This window comes from Heptranchias perlo, chromosome 3 (assembly GCF_035084215.1).
Source record: "Heptranchias perlo isolate sHepPer1 chromosome 3, sHepPer1.hap1, whole genome shotgun sequence".
In the NCBI taxonomy this organism is placed as follows: domain Eukaryota; kingdom Metazoa; phylum Chordata; class Chondrichthyes; order Hexanchiformes; family Hexanchidae; genus Heptranchias; species Heptranchias perlo.
In genome coordinates this window covers 44512707-44529034 of record NC_090327.1, presented here as the reverse complement: position 1 = coordinate 44529034, position 16328 = coordinate 44512707, and the positions used below count along the sequence as shown (strand labels likewise).

General features: G+C 38.2%; 1 protein-coding gene across 4 annotated transcripts in view; it reads right to left on the bottom strand.

The window, feature by feature from the left end:
* Nucleotides 1-14462, bottom strand: part of runx1t1 (RUNX1 partner transcriptional co-repressor 1) — a 71147-nt gene extending 56685 nt beyond the window's left edge. The window contains exon 1 of one of the 4 annotated variants that reach the window (XM_067979364.1): nt 14304-14462. Coding sequence is in view for 1 of the 4 variants with exons in the window: in XM_067979362.1 (XP_067835463.1) it covers nt 13213-13240 (28 nt within the window). In the remaining 3 variants the exon portion in view is untranslated. Of the gene's footprint in view, nt 1-264; nt 395-9269; nt 9535-13212; nt 13978-14303 lie in introns of those variants that run through there. The other 3 variants (XM_067979362.1, XM_067979363.1, XM_067979365.1) reach the window with 3 other exon arrangements.
* Between the last annotated feature and the right edge of the window lie 1866 nt (nt 14463-16328).

Sequence of the window (16328 nt, the reverse complement as noted above, 5' to 3'; positions counted from 1 at the left end):
ATTCCTTTTATAAAATATGGAGATAAGTAAAAATATATATTAAAACATAAACACGTGCAAATTCAGATAAACTGACATTGCAAATATAACCAAGTGCAATTTTTTTCTTATTCCTGACCAATATTTTTTCTTGTGAATAATTTAAGTTCTTTAGATTCAGTCTCTACAACATCTACATCAATTGTAAAACAAATTTAGCATAGGTTTTACATGGTTTTCCTTTCATGCATTACCATAAATGCTAGAGATGGTGTAAATTCTAACCTCAGATGCAAGGAGGAACAGAGGGAGCAAAGAGCCAATTCCTTTGTCCACGACAACAGGCATCTGTCAGTGCTGGAGGGGCTGGGAGAGAGCAGTACTGGCAGGAACCCGAATTCCTGACCAAACCCTCTTCCACACAATGAATCCTGAATGAAAGGAACCCAGGCCAGGCAGAGATAGCATGCTGTCAGGAACCAGCCCTGACGTTTGCGAACGGACAGGACTGGCTTGCAGGATGTCAGAGCAACAAACTGCGGCCCAAGATATAGAATTTTCACACACTTGCCACTGGATGTTTTGCTCCTCAGGTTGTTAAACACGGAAGCAGGAATGTTGTGTATGAGTCTGACCCGTGCTACGGCTCCACAGAAACTCAGATCTGCTTCCGCTAGAACTTGCTGGAGCATCAACAAAAAAAAGTATTTTTTTTCCCCTGAACCACCCATATACAGTATAGCTTTGAATAGACCACAAATCTGTTGTGTACTTTTTTTTGAAAAACCATCTTATATTTTAGTCTGAAAATGTTACTCTCCAAGGAAAAGACAAAACCTATCCTTCCACAACATCTATTCAGATATTTCTGAAAGTAAATATGACAGAGACACATAGAAGTCTCTTAAAGCCATCTGGTTAGAAAAACATCCTGCTTTAAGAGACAATATTCTTTAGTTCAAAACAGCCATAAATCAGATTCATGCAATAAGCCTTCTAAAGTTTTCCCAGCCTTTACGAAGAGAGCTTGAATGCATGTCACTTATTGGAGCACACATTCTTGATGAATGCATTAAAGTATTTTCAAACTGAACTCATTGACTTCTACAATATCAAGGTCTCCAAATTTAAAAAGCCATGGGCCACAGCAAAACAAAAACACCATGACAAAAAGTTGTGTACTGTAGGCTTGGCTGCTGTTAATATAGTCAAAATGGATATGGGAAAGGGCTTGGAAGATAAGCCTTATGGGGAGGTTGGGGACATTATCAAACATCTCTACCCAGTAATTTATAGTTTAAAACATTCTGACATTTCTTTCTGGGGGGAGGAGGGTTAGAGCAGAAGAGTAAAGCAGAGTGGATTTGTTCAGGGTTCCAATGAAGGAACAGGCAATAACAATAATAACTACAGTTTTGAAACAACTCTGCAAAGGTAGAAGCATCAAGTTATATGATTAAAGCACTTAATAGTTACATTTTAACGTGCAAAAAGGCCTGCTCTTCAGCAGTATGGCTTAATTAATATATATTAATATAATTTCTTCTCTGCAAGACTGGATTAATACCAAAAATATCTAATATCTACATTTTAATCTCCTGAATGCCAACCAATGTCCGTTCATGACTAAATAGATTCCCCCACTTCAAAACTTTTCCTTAAACATACAATTCTTCTCAGAGTAAAGTCCGATCAATCAATTTGTGCTGACATGGTACCAGCAAATAGCACCTAATACAGGGTTAAAAATCCTTCAGAGCTTCCAATGCTGCAGTTCCTCTGGGCTATAAAACAGCTTGTGCAAATTTACTAAAGGCCACTGAATAAAAATAGTACAAATGGGTAACTCCAAAGCAATGGAATATACAGTATAGATCTTTCTCTTCGTCCCCTCCCCCATCAAAGATTAAAATAGGTTTGACAGATTAGTGTAGCAAAGCCCACTTATGGTCAACTCTGATATGATCATATCTTCCTTCAGTTTAAAACATTTTCCTGTGGAAAACTATACCCAATGTCAGTTAAGATCAATCCTAAAACAATGTGATTTAGTTTGCTTTCAGGTCCATGCCTTCTGGCTTTCCCCATTCCAAAGTAACGTTAAAATACAGAGCAAATAAAGTCTTCAAAAGGCTCCTAAACAAATAACATTAGAAAAATTCTAAATTGTTTTGCTAATATTTATATTAATGACAACACTGAAGATCAAGGGGTTTCAGGGGTTGGAGAGGGCAGAAAGCTGGCCAGAATTTGGGAATTTGGGTCAAAACCTGGTATCACTGGGATTCTGCTTTGTGCAAGAAGCCCAGGAAATTCCAGTCGGTGGACGGGAGGGGGCTGGGGGGAACGGCAACTCATGCCTCCTACATCAAGGAGGGAGGGCAGGTGTGTTCAGTGGAGTTCCTGGTCTACACCAGGAATCTCGCCCATTACACCCTTGTAAGGCCCATAGACTCTCACGAGCTGAGAACTGGTGCAAGTTCCACTGAGGCTTTTGGAAAGGTCCCAGAACTGCACTACAGAGAGTTAGTCAATCCCCACTGGGCCTTTCCCTTTCCTTTTGGAGGGCCGTTCTAATTTTCTGCAATGATGTTGAGTTAGATACCTATGATGCACCATTACAGGCACGGGCCACTGACCCTAATTAGGGTAATGATCATATGATAATAGGGCAGGGTCTGCATCAGTGGATGACAGTGGAAGAGAGTCCCACTCTGCCGCACTTCCACCGGTTGGAATTTTGGGGCCTAAATATTTAACCAATATGCAGTGATTTGATGTTTCTTTAAAGCTCGATTCACTGAGCTTCCTATCTCCAAAAAACTGTGCGACAGTAGGTCTAAGGGAGATAATGGAGCTGCTGGGACCAAATTGTATACAATGTGAGTTGCAGGCAGATCAGATCAGACAGCAACTTCCACAAGATGCTTTAGCATACTTCAAAAATGTGTTTCAGTAGAGGGAACTAATGATTGCTACCAAGAGAAGGTAGATCATAGAAACTGAAGCACAGGAGGCCATTTGGCCCATCAGACCTGCATTGGTACTAGATCCGACTTCCCATTTCCCTGCCTACAGCCTGTCTCCTTTAATGTTCTTCTTTCTCAGATACTTATCCAAGTTCCTTTTAAATAATGCTTTAATCACAGCCTCAAGTCATTTGTAATAAAGTATCCCATTCTAACATTCGCAATGTGAAAAAACTGCTTCCAACTTCCCCTTTTGTTCTTTTGTTATGCTGGTTGCTCTACCAACACCTACTTTATTTTAATTATAACAAAACTTAGGGGAAGATTGACTGTCTATCCGAATAGAAGGTGGTGAACTTTTTAAACTGGCAAATAACAGCTTTTAAGAGTGATTCACTGCACATTAAAAATATGGTTCCAGAATTTGTGCTGCTTAAAAAAAAACTGCAGAAGAAACATAACTGTTATTCACAGCAGCATCTGCTTTTATTTTGCTGCTCTTTGTTTTGTTCATTTTTAGGAAGTAAGAAGTTCATATCCAGGAATTTGAGATAAGAGCTCTTGGGAGACAATGCCCTGAATCAGAAATAGCAGCTGAAGACACAAAGTCACATTTTTGGCTATCTCCCCAAAGCTCTATTCAATGAAAGTTCCTTTCTCTATTTCAGTGGCCTTCCTATTCTACTTGATGAATTCCAATTGTTTCGCTGTTTAGACCAGACTGCTTTCTGCCAGTCCTCAGCTAATTTCCTACGTCTTTTTCTGGCTATAGATGACTTTGGCCTCTAGCCTGGATATCAATCTTTGCTTGACAAAAAAAGGGCTTAGATCACATCCAGATAATAAACTACACCCTCTCTCTCATAATTAGAATGCTTCCCTGATTTTACAGATGGGAATAAATCTCTTAACTTTCACTTCTGTTGGTAAACAAAGCCAGCATTATCTGGAATTTGCATTTGATCAATACAAAAAGCACAAATAGCTTTAGACTTTATAGTGAAACATAAACACTTCCAGGCTGAGCTGTCTCAAGACCATGCACAATATTCAAAAGCATGTGTTCATGAAGCATGTGTCCATGATACAAACACAAGTGTCCAGTTTCCAACTATGAATACTTCTGATCTTCCAGATAGTTTTCTTTCTAAACTTTTAGCACTGGTGAAGCCTCAATGATCATGTACATGCATGCGCTCATGTAAACACACAAACACACACTGTCCCATGACAACATCTCGCATTTATATAGTATCTTTAAAGTAGAAAAGCATCTCAATGCTTCACAGAGGAAAAATGCAGCAGACGCAGAGACTTACTAGGAATATTGGGAGAAGGTGCCCAAAATCCTAAGATAGGTAATCCAAAATTGTTAACTCCTCAGAACATTATTTGACAACTGCAGGGCAACTAAACTGAATTCAAACTATTATGGTTCACTGAAAAGCAACCACATTGTTATCTTTAAACATAATGGCCTACAAAAGCACATGATCTTCCTTTACCTCACAACAATGAGTTCCTTTGGTACCAACAGAACACTAACCATTCTTACCACACTGTACACTTGTTACAATTGTAAAATTTCTACAAAATCAGTCCTAAAGACTTGTCAAGGTATGCACTCAAGAAAAGTGTACAAAATTTGTACAAAATCCAAAATTTAGAAAAATACTCTTATACGTTTACAACAGAACAATTCAAGAATAATGTTTGCATCATCTAGAAGCTGGGAGTCAAACGAGCATTTGCGCCGGTGATAATGAAGGGTGTTGATTGAAAGACTACACACTTATAAGAAAATTACCTTTATGAGGCATTTAACACTCCAGATAAATAAAAGAAAGCCTCAGCTTTCATAAAAACTTAAATAGAACAGACTGGGTTACAATTACTATTCACACCATTACAATGGCTGGGCACCCATTGCTCCAATTCTGTTATAGCACTGCCAGTGAAACCATCCCAACTCTGTAGCAGTGAAAATGAGGCACCGCTGATAGAATTCTGAAAAGGTAAACAATGAAAGATTGTTTCCACTAGTTAGCAAATCGTGAGGGTAAACATTGAAAGGTTGTTTCCACTGGTTGATAAATTGTTGAATGTCAGCTTGTCTCAGTTCATAGAATCTTGCTTCTAAATCAGAAGTTTGTGGATTCAAGCCCCACATAATCTAGGCTGACACTTCAGTGCAGTACTGTGGAAATGATACACTGTCAGAGGTGCTGTCTTTCAGGTGAGACCTTAAAACAAAGTCCTGTCTGCCTATTCAATGGGCATAAAAGATCCCAAGGACTATTTGAAGGAGGACAGGGAATTGTCCTAGCCAACATTCCTCCCTCAGCCAAAAACAGATTATCTTGTCATTCATTCATTCATTTTCTGTTTCTGGGACCTTGCTGTGTACAAAGTGGCTTATGTGTTTGAGTATATTAAAACAGTGAATGCATTAGTTGTAAAGCACTTTGAGATGTCCTGAGAACATGAAAGGTGCTATATAAACGCAAGTGTTTCCTTTCTTCAATATAGGGTATAGAGGGCATAGACTGAGTATTATAATTAGAAGAACAAAGAGGAATGTTAGATGATTTTTTTTTCCTGCAGTGGTTTATTACAAGTGGCTACTGAGGCAGATACTATCACATCATGTAAATTGGTTTTGGAAAAATACTTGAACATGAATATAAAACATAATGGAGATAGAGCAGAAAAATGGGATTAGAGTAAATAGTTTCAGTGTAGCAGCATCAACACAGGAGCAACGGGTTGAATGGGTTCTTTCTGTGCTGTAAATTCTATGATTCTAGTGCCTCTGGTCACACGAAGTACCACAGCAAGAGATTTTTTTTTGTGTTATGAAAGGTACAGCACCTCTCATGGCAAACAACAGGAAACATCTAGGAGACAATAAATTACCAATTTATGATTACACATTTTGAGCAATGTAATGTTCAGTTGTTGCAGTGCTGCTGCCAGCATTCTGATATCCACCCCACAATGCAAATGTGGCAAATTCCAGAGCACAAGGAACCAAAACAGATTGCCAAATTGCTTCAAGTAGAAGCAGTTTCACAATTTAAATGTAGCACAAATTACTTGTGCAATTGCCAAACTATAGTAAATAACTAAGGGAATGAATTCCTGATGTCAATAATTTTACCAAAAAAAGTTGATGTGAGCACAAAACAGGAAATGCCAACATTTTCCACTAAAATGATCAACTGGTGGAATTTCACCCCCTAGACTTTTAATTTAATATGTTGACATTTAAAAATGTAAATACTGTAGGCCATAAAACGAGCTAGATATTAGTCAGAAAATGGAGCAAATTGAAATGTTATAGTTCCAACACACAACAGCAGCACCATTTTTCTTACCAGCTCTTGTGAAATGATGAAAACCATATGTTTATCCGAGATCCAAGCCCAAGTTCCCCTTACTACAAAGAAACAGCCTATCATTGTTTTTTTTATAAAATGGTTCTTGTGGCTCTGACATTATGTAAAAAAAAGATGCCAACTGAGGACTTTTTATGACAGATGGTAATGTAATCAGTTGCACACACAAGATATTTTTTGATTGATTCCAACCATATGCTAAAATGTACTCATTTCGGAAAAGCTTTGCTTTGCCAGACAAGGGCTTTAAAACCCTCCACACTATTATATAGACATAATTTAGTTCAGATGCATATACATATTAGCTACAGTAACACCAAATTGATTTTTTTATTACAGGAATAAAATTGAAAAAAAATTGTACACACATTGTTATTTCTTATTCCATAAATATAAGGAATCTAGTCATTGACTGTGTCTGCAGCACAGGGTGCTTAAACCATGAATACGTTTGCTTTGTGCAAAATTTTTCTCATCTGATTTCATCTGTGAGAGACTCTCCCTGGAGGATGGGAAGAGAGAACCAATTATATCCACAGGCTGACTTCTCAAAAAAAATGAAGGCATCTGTTTCATGCCAACAACCTCCACATGCAAGAAAATATAACTTTGAAGGCATCTGCGTTCATGCTCGATAGTCACAGATCTTGGGCACCATTGTAATTGCCCAGCTGCAAACATGATTTTCTGATTTCATCTGCTGAGCGTCTGGCCATGAAAGCAATGTAGCAAACCAAGTTTTAAAAAGCCTTCAGGCAACTCAATAACAATTAAACACTAAAATATTGTAATTTTTCTTTATATTGCTTTGGTCTGATGGATCCCACCAAACCCTCCTCCTGCTTTCAGAATATTTCTACAAGTATTTTAATTGTACCTGTACAGTTCATTGTTGTGGTGATTATTTTAAACTGCATTACTAATGCAATCAGTGGACTCAGCAGCAAACAACCAAGAGCAAGTGCTCTCCAGCTCAATGGGATTTGCTATTCTAGAGGGCATTTACTTTTCAAAATTAATTTATCACATAGTGAGTTACATTATTAACATTTTCCACCCACCTGCATCACATTTCAGTGCAAAACCCTCCACATCTTTCTCTTTATTTTTAAAACAAAAGTTTTTTTGTTTTGATGAATAAAAGTGTGTGCAAACTTTGTGAATGTGAACATTCTGAAATATTAATAAAACAGAGTTTTTTTAAAGCTTGGAAATTGTATGATATTACAGAATTCACAAGCTATTTAAAAAGGTGGTAAAATTGAAACTTTTTTATTTACCAAACTGCAGAAGAGAAAGGAGCACCTATAATGCTTGTTGGGGAAATTAGATTTCAGACAGCTGCTTTTACTCTCCACCCTATTTGCACTAAGTCACAAAATTCAATAAAATTGTGTAAAGATACAGTAGGTGAATGATGTAAGATACATACTGCTCACATGCTTCCAATAAGGTAAGTCAAGAGTGGAATCCATTTTGAAAGCTGGAACATATGATGTTTGCCACTTTAAAACCCAAACCAAATAAATAAATAATCCAGGTATCCACTTTCAGCCTCAGTATTGGCACACAGTTAAATGCATCATTTCTAACAAATTACAGTAGCATATTGTGTCTTTTAAAAATAATTAAAATGTGCTATCACCACCTTCAGATTCGCTCCACAATTATCAATAATTGGTAAAAGGAAAATACCATGGAGAGACAAATTACTATCAAGATTCTCCAGGATATATTTTTGGCCATTTTGAAAAATCAGGCTATTTAGACCAATAAAAAAGCACTTTATTTATAGGGGAATGTATTGCAATATTCAAAATGGAACAGATGTGGCAGTTTAGCAGAATAGCTCTTCAAACTTTGCACAAATTGAAAACAGAAAACGGAATGCTCTTTCTTTTATCGCTTTCATTTTCAATCGACACTTTTTACCCTTGAAATAATTTGCACATGGCTTTCATCTCAGCAGCACCTGCTGATCAAACAGAAGCTAAACAATTTCATGAAAATCATACAAACCTCAGTCTCGAACATTCTTAAAAGTCATCCGCATACCAACAATTACAAGACACATGATTCAGACAGGCCAGCATTACATTAGGCTTTAAATTTCCATCTTCACATTTACTGCATAATAAAATACAAGGAATGATTAAAGCTTTAAATTGTTACAAGGCCACATCTTTGCATCTTGTGTAATGTAATACCCTTGTTTAAATAATAACCCCCTAGGAAGAATCTGCAAACATCAAATGGGTTGTCTAAGGACATAGAGGTCAGTTACAGCAATATTTGTGTACTGTAACCAGTGAGATCCTAAAATATCTCACCACACACCGAGCCAGTCACAAACACAAAATGTCAATATGCTCAGAAGTAAATAATGGTTTCTATTGTCTCAACCTATTGACTAGTTGTAATTCTCCCCTAAAATAAAAATACTTACTCCATGCAAAGAACAAATCTCAACTAAGATTTTTTAAAATTCTGTTTGCTGAATTGGAATATATCCAGATATAAACATTTTTACATGTGTTGTATGGTGTTAGTGTACCATCACCTATATTTAAACAAATCCACACTGGTCTCTTCAGCATCACTTGCAGACAACACAAGAGAGCGAGTGCTATCAAATGTATGCCATCAAAAATAAAAGACAAAGGCTTTCTGCCTCTTCATTCAAGAGCTTTATTGGTTTTCTGTGAGAGGCAAGACTATTTTCGGGCAATTTACACATAATGAAATAGCAAATCAAGTCATTACCCTGACCATATTCTTTAGTATTCTAATGGTTATAAAGCCACATCAATAAATAATCCTTTGTTCTCCATTATCATCTCCCAGTACTTAGTTCTACACTATAGAAAGCAGTCCGAGATGGAATGCTAAACCCAATTAAAGATAACGACTCTGGTAATCTCACCTTTAGAAGTCCTGCAGAAATGGTTTAGGTGATGTCAGATACTGTCAAGACCAGGAATGATACCTAACCTTGTCAAAAGGCAGCTTTTCTTCAGTGTTAATCTTTAAATGTAAATTCACTGCCAGCAAGAGGAGCAGCAGATAACAGGTTACATCTTCACTCCCAGCCTTATCGACTTATGCATCTCCTCCAAATACTGAAAGCACCTATTCATGGAGATTACCTTCTGGCAGAGTGCACACCAGCACAACGGGTTTGTATTCATTAAACACACTTCCTCGGCTTATCTAAAATAAAAGGCTCGTCATGATGGCACATTGTGTGTGAAGGGAAGGCAATGTGCATTAGAGTGATTACAATATCAGCTCAGCCCAGATGGATCCAGGAAAATAAACAGAGGGTGTGTGAGAAGTTAATTGGCAACTCAAAGGGAAAACACGGACTGAGGATTATAGAAAATGGACTCCCGGCCAACTGCAGCCGGGCAGGACACCTGTCACCTGGTGGAAAGCTGCTCAAATTGTGAGAGCACATCGCCATAATGTGAGTGGAAAAGCAGAACTGTAATAAAAAAGGAGCTGATGAAAAACTTGGCACCACTATGAATATGGCAGATAAAAGGGGTCTGCCACAAATCCTCAACTAATCCAATAACATGGAAGCCTCATTGATATGACTGTGGACACGACAGACTAAAATAATATTCCACTGAAAAAAGTGACCTTGTGAGAACAGCTTTTCCCCAGACAAATTATTTCCTTGAATTTTAGGATTACAGTAGCAGCTTTTATTATAAGAAGCTTTTATATGCATTGCCAAAATCATTAACCTCAAACTGGAATGAGCATTAAAAATATTAATGTAGTTATCATATGGCCACAATGGGGTTTTATTGCTGAAAACAAACATGCACATCACAAATAATCATTTTCTAAAAGAGTTGGAGTAATCATCGACAGCAACTGCTCATATTTCATTTCTTTGACCCTAATCTATAATTAGTGTGGACTGACAGGTGCAAGCCCTCTACACTTACAGATGGCTACTGAAGTTGGGCAAAGTGTCTTGTTCTGTTTGAACACCATGTAAATAACCCTACTCAACACTTAGCACATACAATTACCCATAACAAATTGAACTGATGTTTCCTCAATTACATGACCACCAAACTCAAACCTAACCAATGTGTCATTAGTACGGCATATAAATCAAATTGAAAATAGAAATAAAGTAGTGATATTAAAATAATTATCAAAGTGTGTTTCAATCACTTAGAAAAAATATATACTCTTTATTACAGAAATAACAAAAATATGAAAATTAGATAAAATTTACAATAGCATGTCATTTGTATTAAAGCATAAGCAAAAAGCAATTTTAATTTCTGTGCATTATGTTTTATTTCTTGATTATATCACAAACTCAAAATCTTGCATTCTAGATCCACTTCACAGATTCCTTAAAGATTATAAATCTATATAGCGATTGATGTTGCAAGAATTTTGTTGAAGAGATATCTTTTTTAAAAAATGGTAAATGTCAATAGTCTAATCATAAACATAATCCTGGATCAAATGTTGTATTGCTGTGTTCTGAAGAAGTACTACTTCCAACACTGTATTCTCACTAGGGGATGCTGTTCCTTCTCCTTCCTGTAGTAAATTCTGGACCCAATGACATCACTGTACTCTGCACTGGCTCATAACATGCAGTATTTATATACATCAAAATTCTGTTCAATGTTATATGGCACAGCTAGAGTGCCAGCAAACTACAGTCATGTCATTGGATCCAAAATGTAATGCAGGAAGAAGAAATTATAGTTTCTCTCTCAAAGTGGAGAAACCTCAATGATTTAATGTATTTTTCCAACTAACAGTGCATGGTGCACCAACTATTGAAATTTATTTTAGAAAGTTCTATTTAATTCATAAATTTAGGATAAACTACAGAGAAGTCAAAAGCAAATTCTCCTGCAATGATAGTGTATTGTGCAACTTTTTTTCACAAGTGTCTTACACTGATGAAAGAAAGATCAGTAAAGGACCATCATTGGTGTGTTAGGATTTGTGTCCCATATGAAATTGTTTCCTGAAATTGAGCAGTTAAGTGATAATTTATTGTAGGAATTATCATATCCCTGGAGAGTGAAATTATTCACACCTTTGGAATAAAGGCCATAATAAAATTTTATTTTTAAAGAATGTATGCTCTTTAAATATGTTGTGAAAGCAAACGTCTTTCAAGTAATAAAATTGAAAATCAAAACAATTTTTTACTATTTTTATGGAAAACAAAACTCTGTACTACTTTCATGTCCCTGTGACCAGCAATTATTTTATCTTCCAAAGGAACAGAAACAAACTTCACTGAAATTTTTCTGGATGCGACAGGTGGGAAACAGTCTCCTTGCCCCAAAAAACAAAAAAAAAGTACTTGGGTATAAAAGGAATTCCAGTACCATAACAATGCTAAAAGAAAATTGATATAAAGATGTTCTTATATTCTAAACTTACTTATAGATGAACTGGAGTTAATTTGAACAAGGCTCTGATTAGACCAAACAAACAAAAAAAAGCCTTTCAAAGGAAACGGTTGAAAATGCAACTAGCCGTGAATTTCAAAATAAGTATTCTCTCTCTTTATTTTAATTTTATGCTGTTTCTAGTAAAGTGTAGGTAACAGTTTGACATATCTGATATACATTAATAAAAATAAGCTCATGAATTTGTACAAACTAATGTTCACATTTTGCCAAACCACAAACATCAATTATTTATCCACATGTATCTCCTGCTAGCGATCATGAGAACTAGCCTCCCCAAACATGCAAGTTCTAAGTCACCTTTTATTTAACTGATAAGGCATCTTGATCACAGCACATGACAAGTTCCCACAGAACAAAGACCAAGCTTTTTAATTGAAATCCAAAGCTCAAAACAATATATTAACCTTCCATTTAACAACCGAAAGATCTCCATTAATGAACTGCATTGGGAAAATCATCAAAGTGAATCAAAAGATGAAACTGACAATTGTGACAGCTAATGTTTTCAAATGCAAAACTGCAGATGCTAACTTTCTTTCAGTTTGAGCTGCTCACAACAGTGATGCAGTCACTAAGAATCTTAATGAATTGGGCTTTGCATTGAATGCTCTGCATTTAGAATGCATCTCCTGTATAAGGGGAAAACATGATTTGACAGGAAAGGGTGGTCAGAGCTGACTGCCCTACAATTCACTCTCCAGGTGGAGCCATTTCCCCTCTTGCCCCTTTCTCTTATTACTATATCACATAATTGTAGCTGTTCCAAAACAAAGCCAGATGCAAAGCTTCCTAGATGACAGGATTAAGTGCTGAAAATAGACCAACAAAAGCCCATCGACAAGAAAGTTAAAAACTAGTTAATAGATCAAATCAAATCATTACAAAGATCAAACGAATTAATTGAGGATCTCTACACATATGTCATCATTCTCCCAAAACTTTCTGATATTTGGAAAATTCAAAAATGAATGAGACATTTGTTTTGACAGGAGGACGAAGGTCAAGTGAAGACCCCAATTGTTAAATAGAGGTAATTAATCTAAAAGTGCACATTCCTGTTCAGTCTGACTACACAATGTTCAAGCTTTTGAATATAACTTGCATTATAACTTTATAACAGCAACCAGTATGCCGCATGTATAATGTCTCTATCTTCAAATAACTGGGTCAATGTTGTGAATTTACAAACATTGAACCCATACTTTAAATCAGATTTATACAATTTGCTTTCCAAAAAAATGATGAAAACAATGTCACAACTCAAAAGGCCATAACGTCGCTACTACTGCACCCGCTTAACTAATAACTTGCTGTTTAAAAACTCTGAGAATTGTTAAATAGCGGGGGGGCGGGGGGATCAGCAATAGTAGGGTAAATGCTGCGAACCACACTTACGTTGATAAGATCCAGAGATTCCAACCATTCGCCTATTTATTAAGTTATAGAAGTTCCAGACCTCGGCCACAAATCAAATAAGAGAGGAAGAATGCAAGTTTCTCCCTGCAGCCAAGCAGATCCGTCCACACGTAAAACTCAGCGCCAACTGAAGAAAATGCTGGAAACTTCTGATCTCCCCAATAAGAAGGACTATTGCAAACTTCGGGGACAGGGGGGGGGGGGGGGGCGGAAAGAGAGCCCTGTTTTGCTTTTTTTTAAAAACACAAACAAGTTGCCTCCTTGGATGCTCGCAGGCCACCAGGATCGATCGTCGCGATGTCAGGTCAGAAGACAAACTCCAGGCAGCCGCCCTCCATAGATGTGCACCGCCAGATAGATACTCTCGTTAGCAGCTAGCAGTTGAAATGAAGAGTCCTGTCTGCAGAGCAGCCTGGCTCTGGAGCTTGCTCACTCCCCAGGTGCGGGGTGGGTGGGGTTTAGCCAGGGGGGAGTTGAAAGAGGTAGAGCAGACATCTGTGTCGTGAAGGGGTCAGGAGGTCAAGTATATGTTAACAATAAGCTGGCAGAGTGTCTCTCTCTCTCACACACTCTCTCTCTTTTTGAGAGCTGTGTGTGTGTCTTGTGTGCAGCTTGATCCCTGGTGATGCTTTCCCAAGACCGGCTGCCGAGAGGGAAGGGCTGCTGCTGCTGCAGCATTCGAGCGCTAGCTCGGCTCGGGCTCGGCTCAAACACTTTCCTTCTCTGCCATCTGCTACAGTCGAGAGCTCCTGGCTTCTCTCCCTGTGTCTTATCGCGATCTGCTATTAAAACGGGACTTCCAGAATCCAGCTACTCTGAGATCTGCATCATAATCCCCCTTCTGCTGGCTTATTTCCAGTCTGTTAGGTTTTTCCCCCCTCTCATAACATTCAACTAGCTACACGATACGAAACACAGCTGCGTCGATGCTATATTTTCAGCTCTGAATATTTTGCATGCAAAATACAATGTACGATGCTACGGTTTTAACACGTGAAAGTTCAACTGATTCTAATCTTATTTAATACATTTTTAAAATATGTATAAAATGCACGTTATTTGCACAGTACCTCAACTACATGGGCCAGACGAAGAATTTCACCAAGGTGCATTCACTAGAAAAGCTGATACTGGTTAATCGTTCAGCTGGAAGGGCCGCAGCTCGGAGGCAGGTCGGTGCGATGGGTAGGGGGAGAGCGCCTGGCTCTGCCGTTAGCGCCGGCTGTGAATGTCTGCACACAGGATGCACCGCTCGCCTCGCCCCGCCTGTCAGGGGAAGCCGTTGCCCTCGCAGATCCAGGCGCTCAATCCCCACCTGCTGGGCTCTGCCACCTGCTCCAAACAACAGCAGCACGTTCCCCAAAACAACAAGAAAATAACACCCGTTGCTGCCAACTCGGGTCCATCTACACAATACCATTTACAACACAAGGGGCAACATCCCAGCTGAACTGCAGACTGTCATTGACTTTATCTGCCTGAAAGCCCTAAAGGTACAACACTGTGCTGTGAAGATACTTTAAAAATGTCCCCTGCTCCTTATGGCACTTCAGTGGTGCCACCCAAATAAAATACAAATTTTGAATTGCACTGTGCATTTATAAGTGATAGTCAATAAACAAAAAGACATAGGGATAGAAACTTGTCTTTGGCCATAGCACAAAACGGATAGTATTGAATCGGCCGCTCATTATACGTCCCGCCTGATATTCAGTATCGAATCGGCCGCCCGTTATACTCCCCGCCCGATATTCAGTATCGAATCGACCGTCCGTTATACTCCCCGCCCGATATTCAGTATCGAATCGACCGCCCGTTATACTCCCCGCCCGATATTCAGTATCGAATCGACCGGCCGTTATACTCCCCGCCCGATATTCAGTATCGAATCGACCGCACGTTATACTCCCCGCCCGATATTCAGTATCGCATCGACCGCACGTTATACTCCCCGCCCGATATCCGGTTCCACTGATTTTAATAGAGCTGAATCTTGGGCAGGGAGTATAAAAGGCGGCTGAAGCGATACCGCTCGTTTTACGTCACCGCCCACAACGAATTTCTACCCTATTATACTCAGGAAAGATTGTTTAATAATTATGAAGCAGTGTGAATTCTCACTAATTGTCTACAGTTGTAATAATAGTATTTCAAAAAAGAGTGGCATATAAACAGACAGTTGGTGTTGTTCTATACTGCACATATAACAAGTAAGGAATGTTCAAAGTGAATATTTTAACATTTGCTTTTTGATTAATACACACCTGCCACTTCTAGACAGTTTGTTTGCCATCGCATTGCAATACTGTGCTGTAGATATAGGATGCATTTTATTATATAATACCTCCTTGTATAAAACTGTAGATCTTTGTTTTAAAATTTGCAACTTAACATAAAGTTAATTGGCACTTGGAAAAGTATGGGCTAATAAATGAAAGTCAGCACGGATTTGTTAAAAGCAAATCGTGATTGACTAACTTGATTGAATTCTTCGATGAAGTAACGGAGAGGGTTCATGAGGGTAGTGCTGTTGGTGTTGTGTATATGGACTTTCAGGTGGCATTTGATAAAGTGCCACATAATAGATTTGATGGAAAATTAAAGTCCATGGGATTAAAGGGACAGTGGCAGCGTGGATACAAAATAGGCTGGGGGACAGAAAGCAGAGAGTAGAGGTGAACAGTTGTTTTTCAGACTAGAGAGAACTGTACAGTGGTGTTCCCCAAGGGTCAGCTTTAGGACCACTGCTCTTTTTGATATATATTAATGACCTGGACTTGGATATAGAAGGTATAATTTCAAAGTTTGCAGATGACATGAAACTCGTTAATGTAAACAATGTGGAGGATAGTAACAGACTTCAGGAGGACATAGACAGACTGGTGAAATGGGCAGACACATGGCAGATGAAATTTAACACAGAGAAGTGTGAAGTGATACATTTTGGTAGGAAGAATGAGGAGAGGCAATATAAACTAAATGGTACAATTTTAAAGGGAGTACAGGAACAGAGAGACCTGGGGGTGCACATACACAAATCTTTGAAGGTGGCAGGACAAGTTGAGAAGGCAGTTACAAAAGCATATGGGATCCTG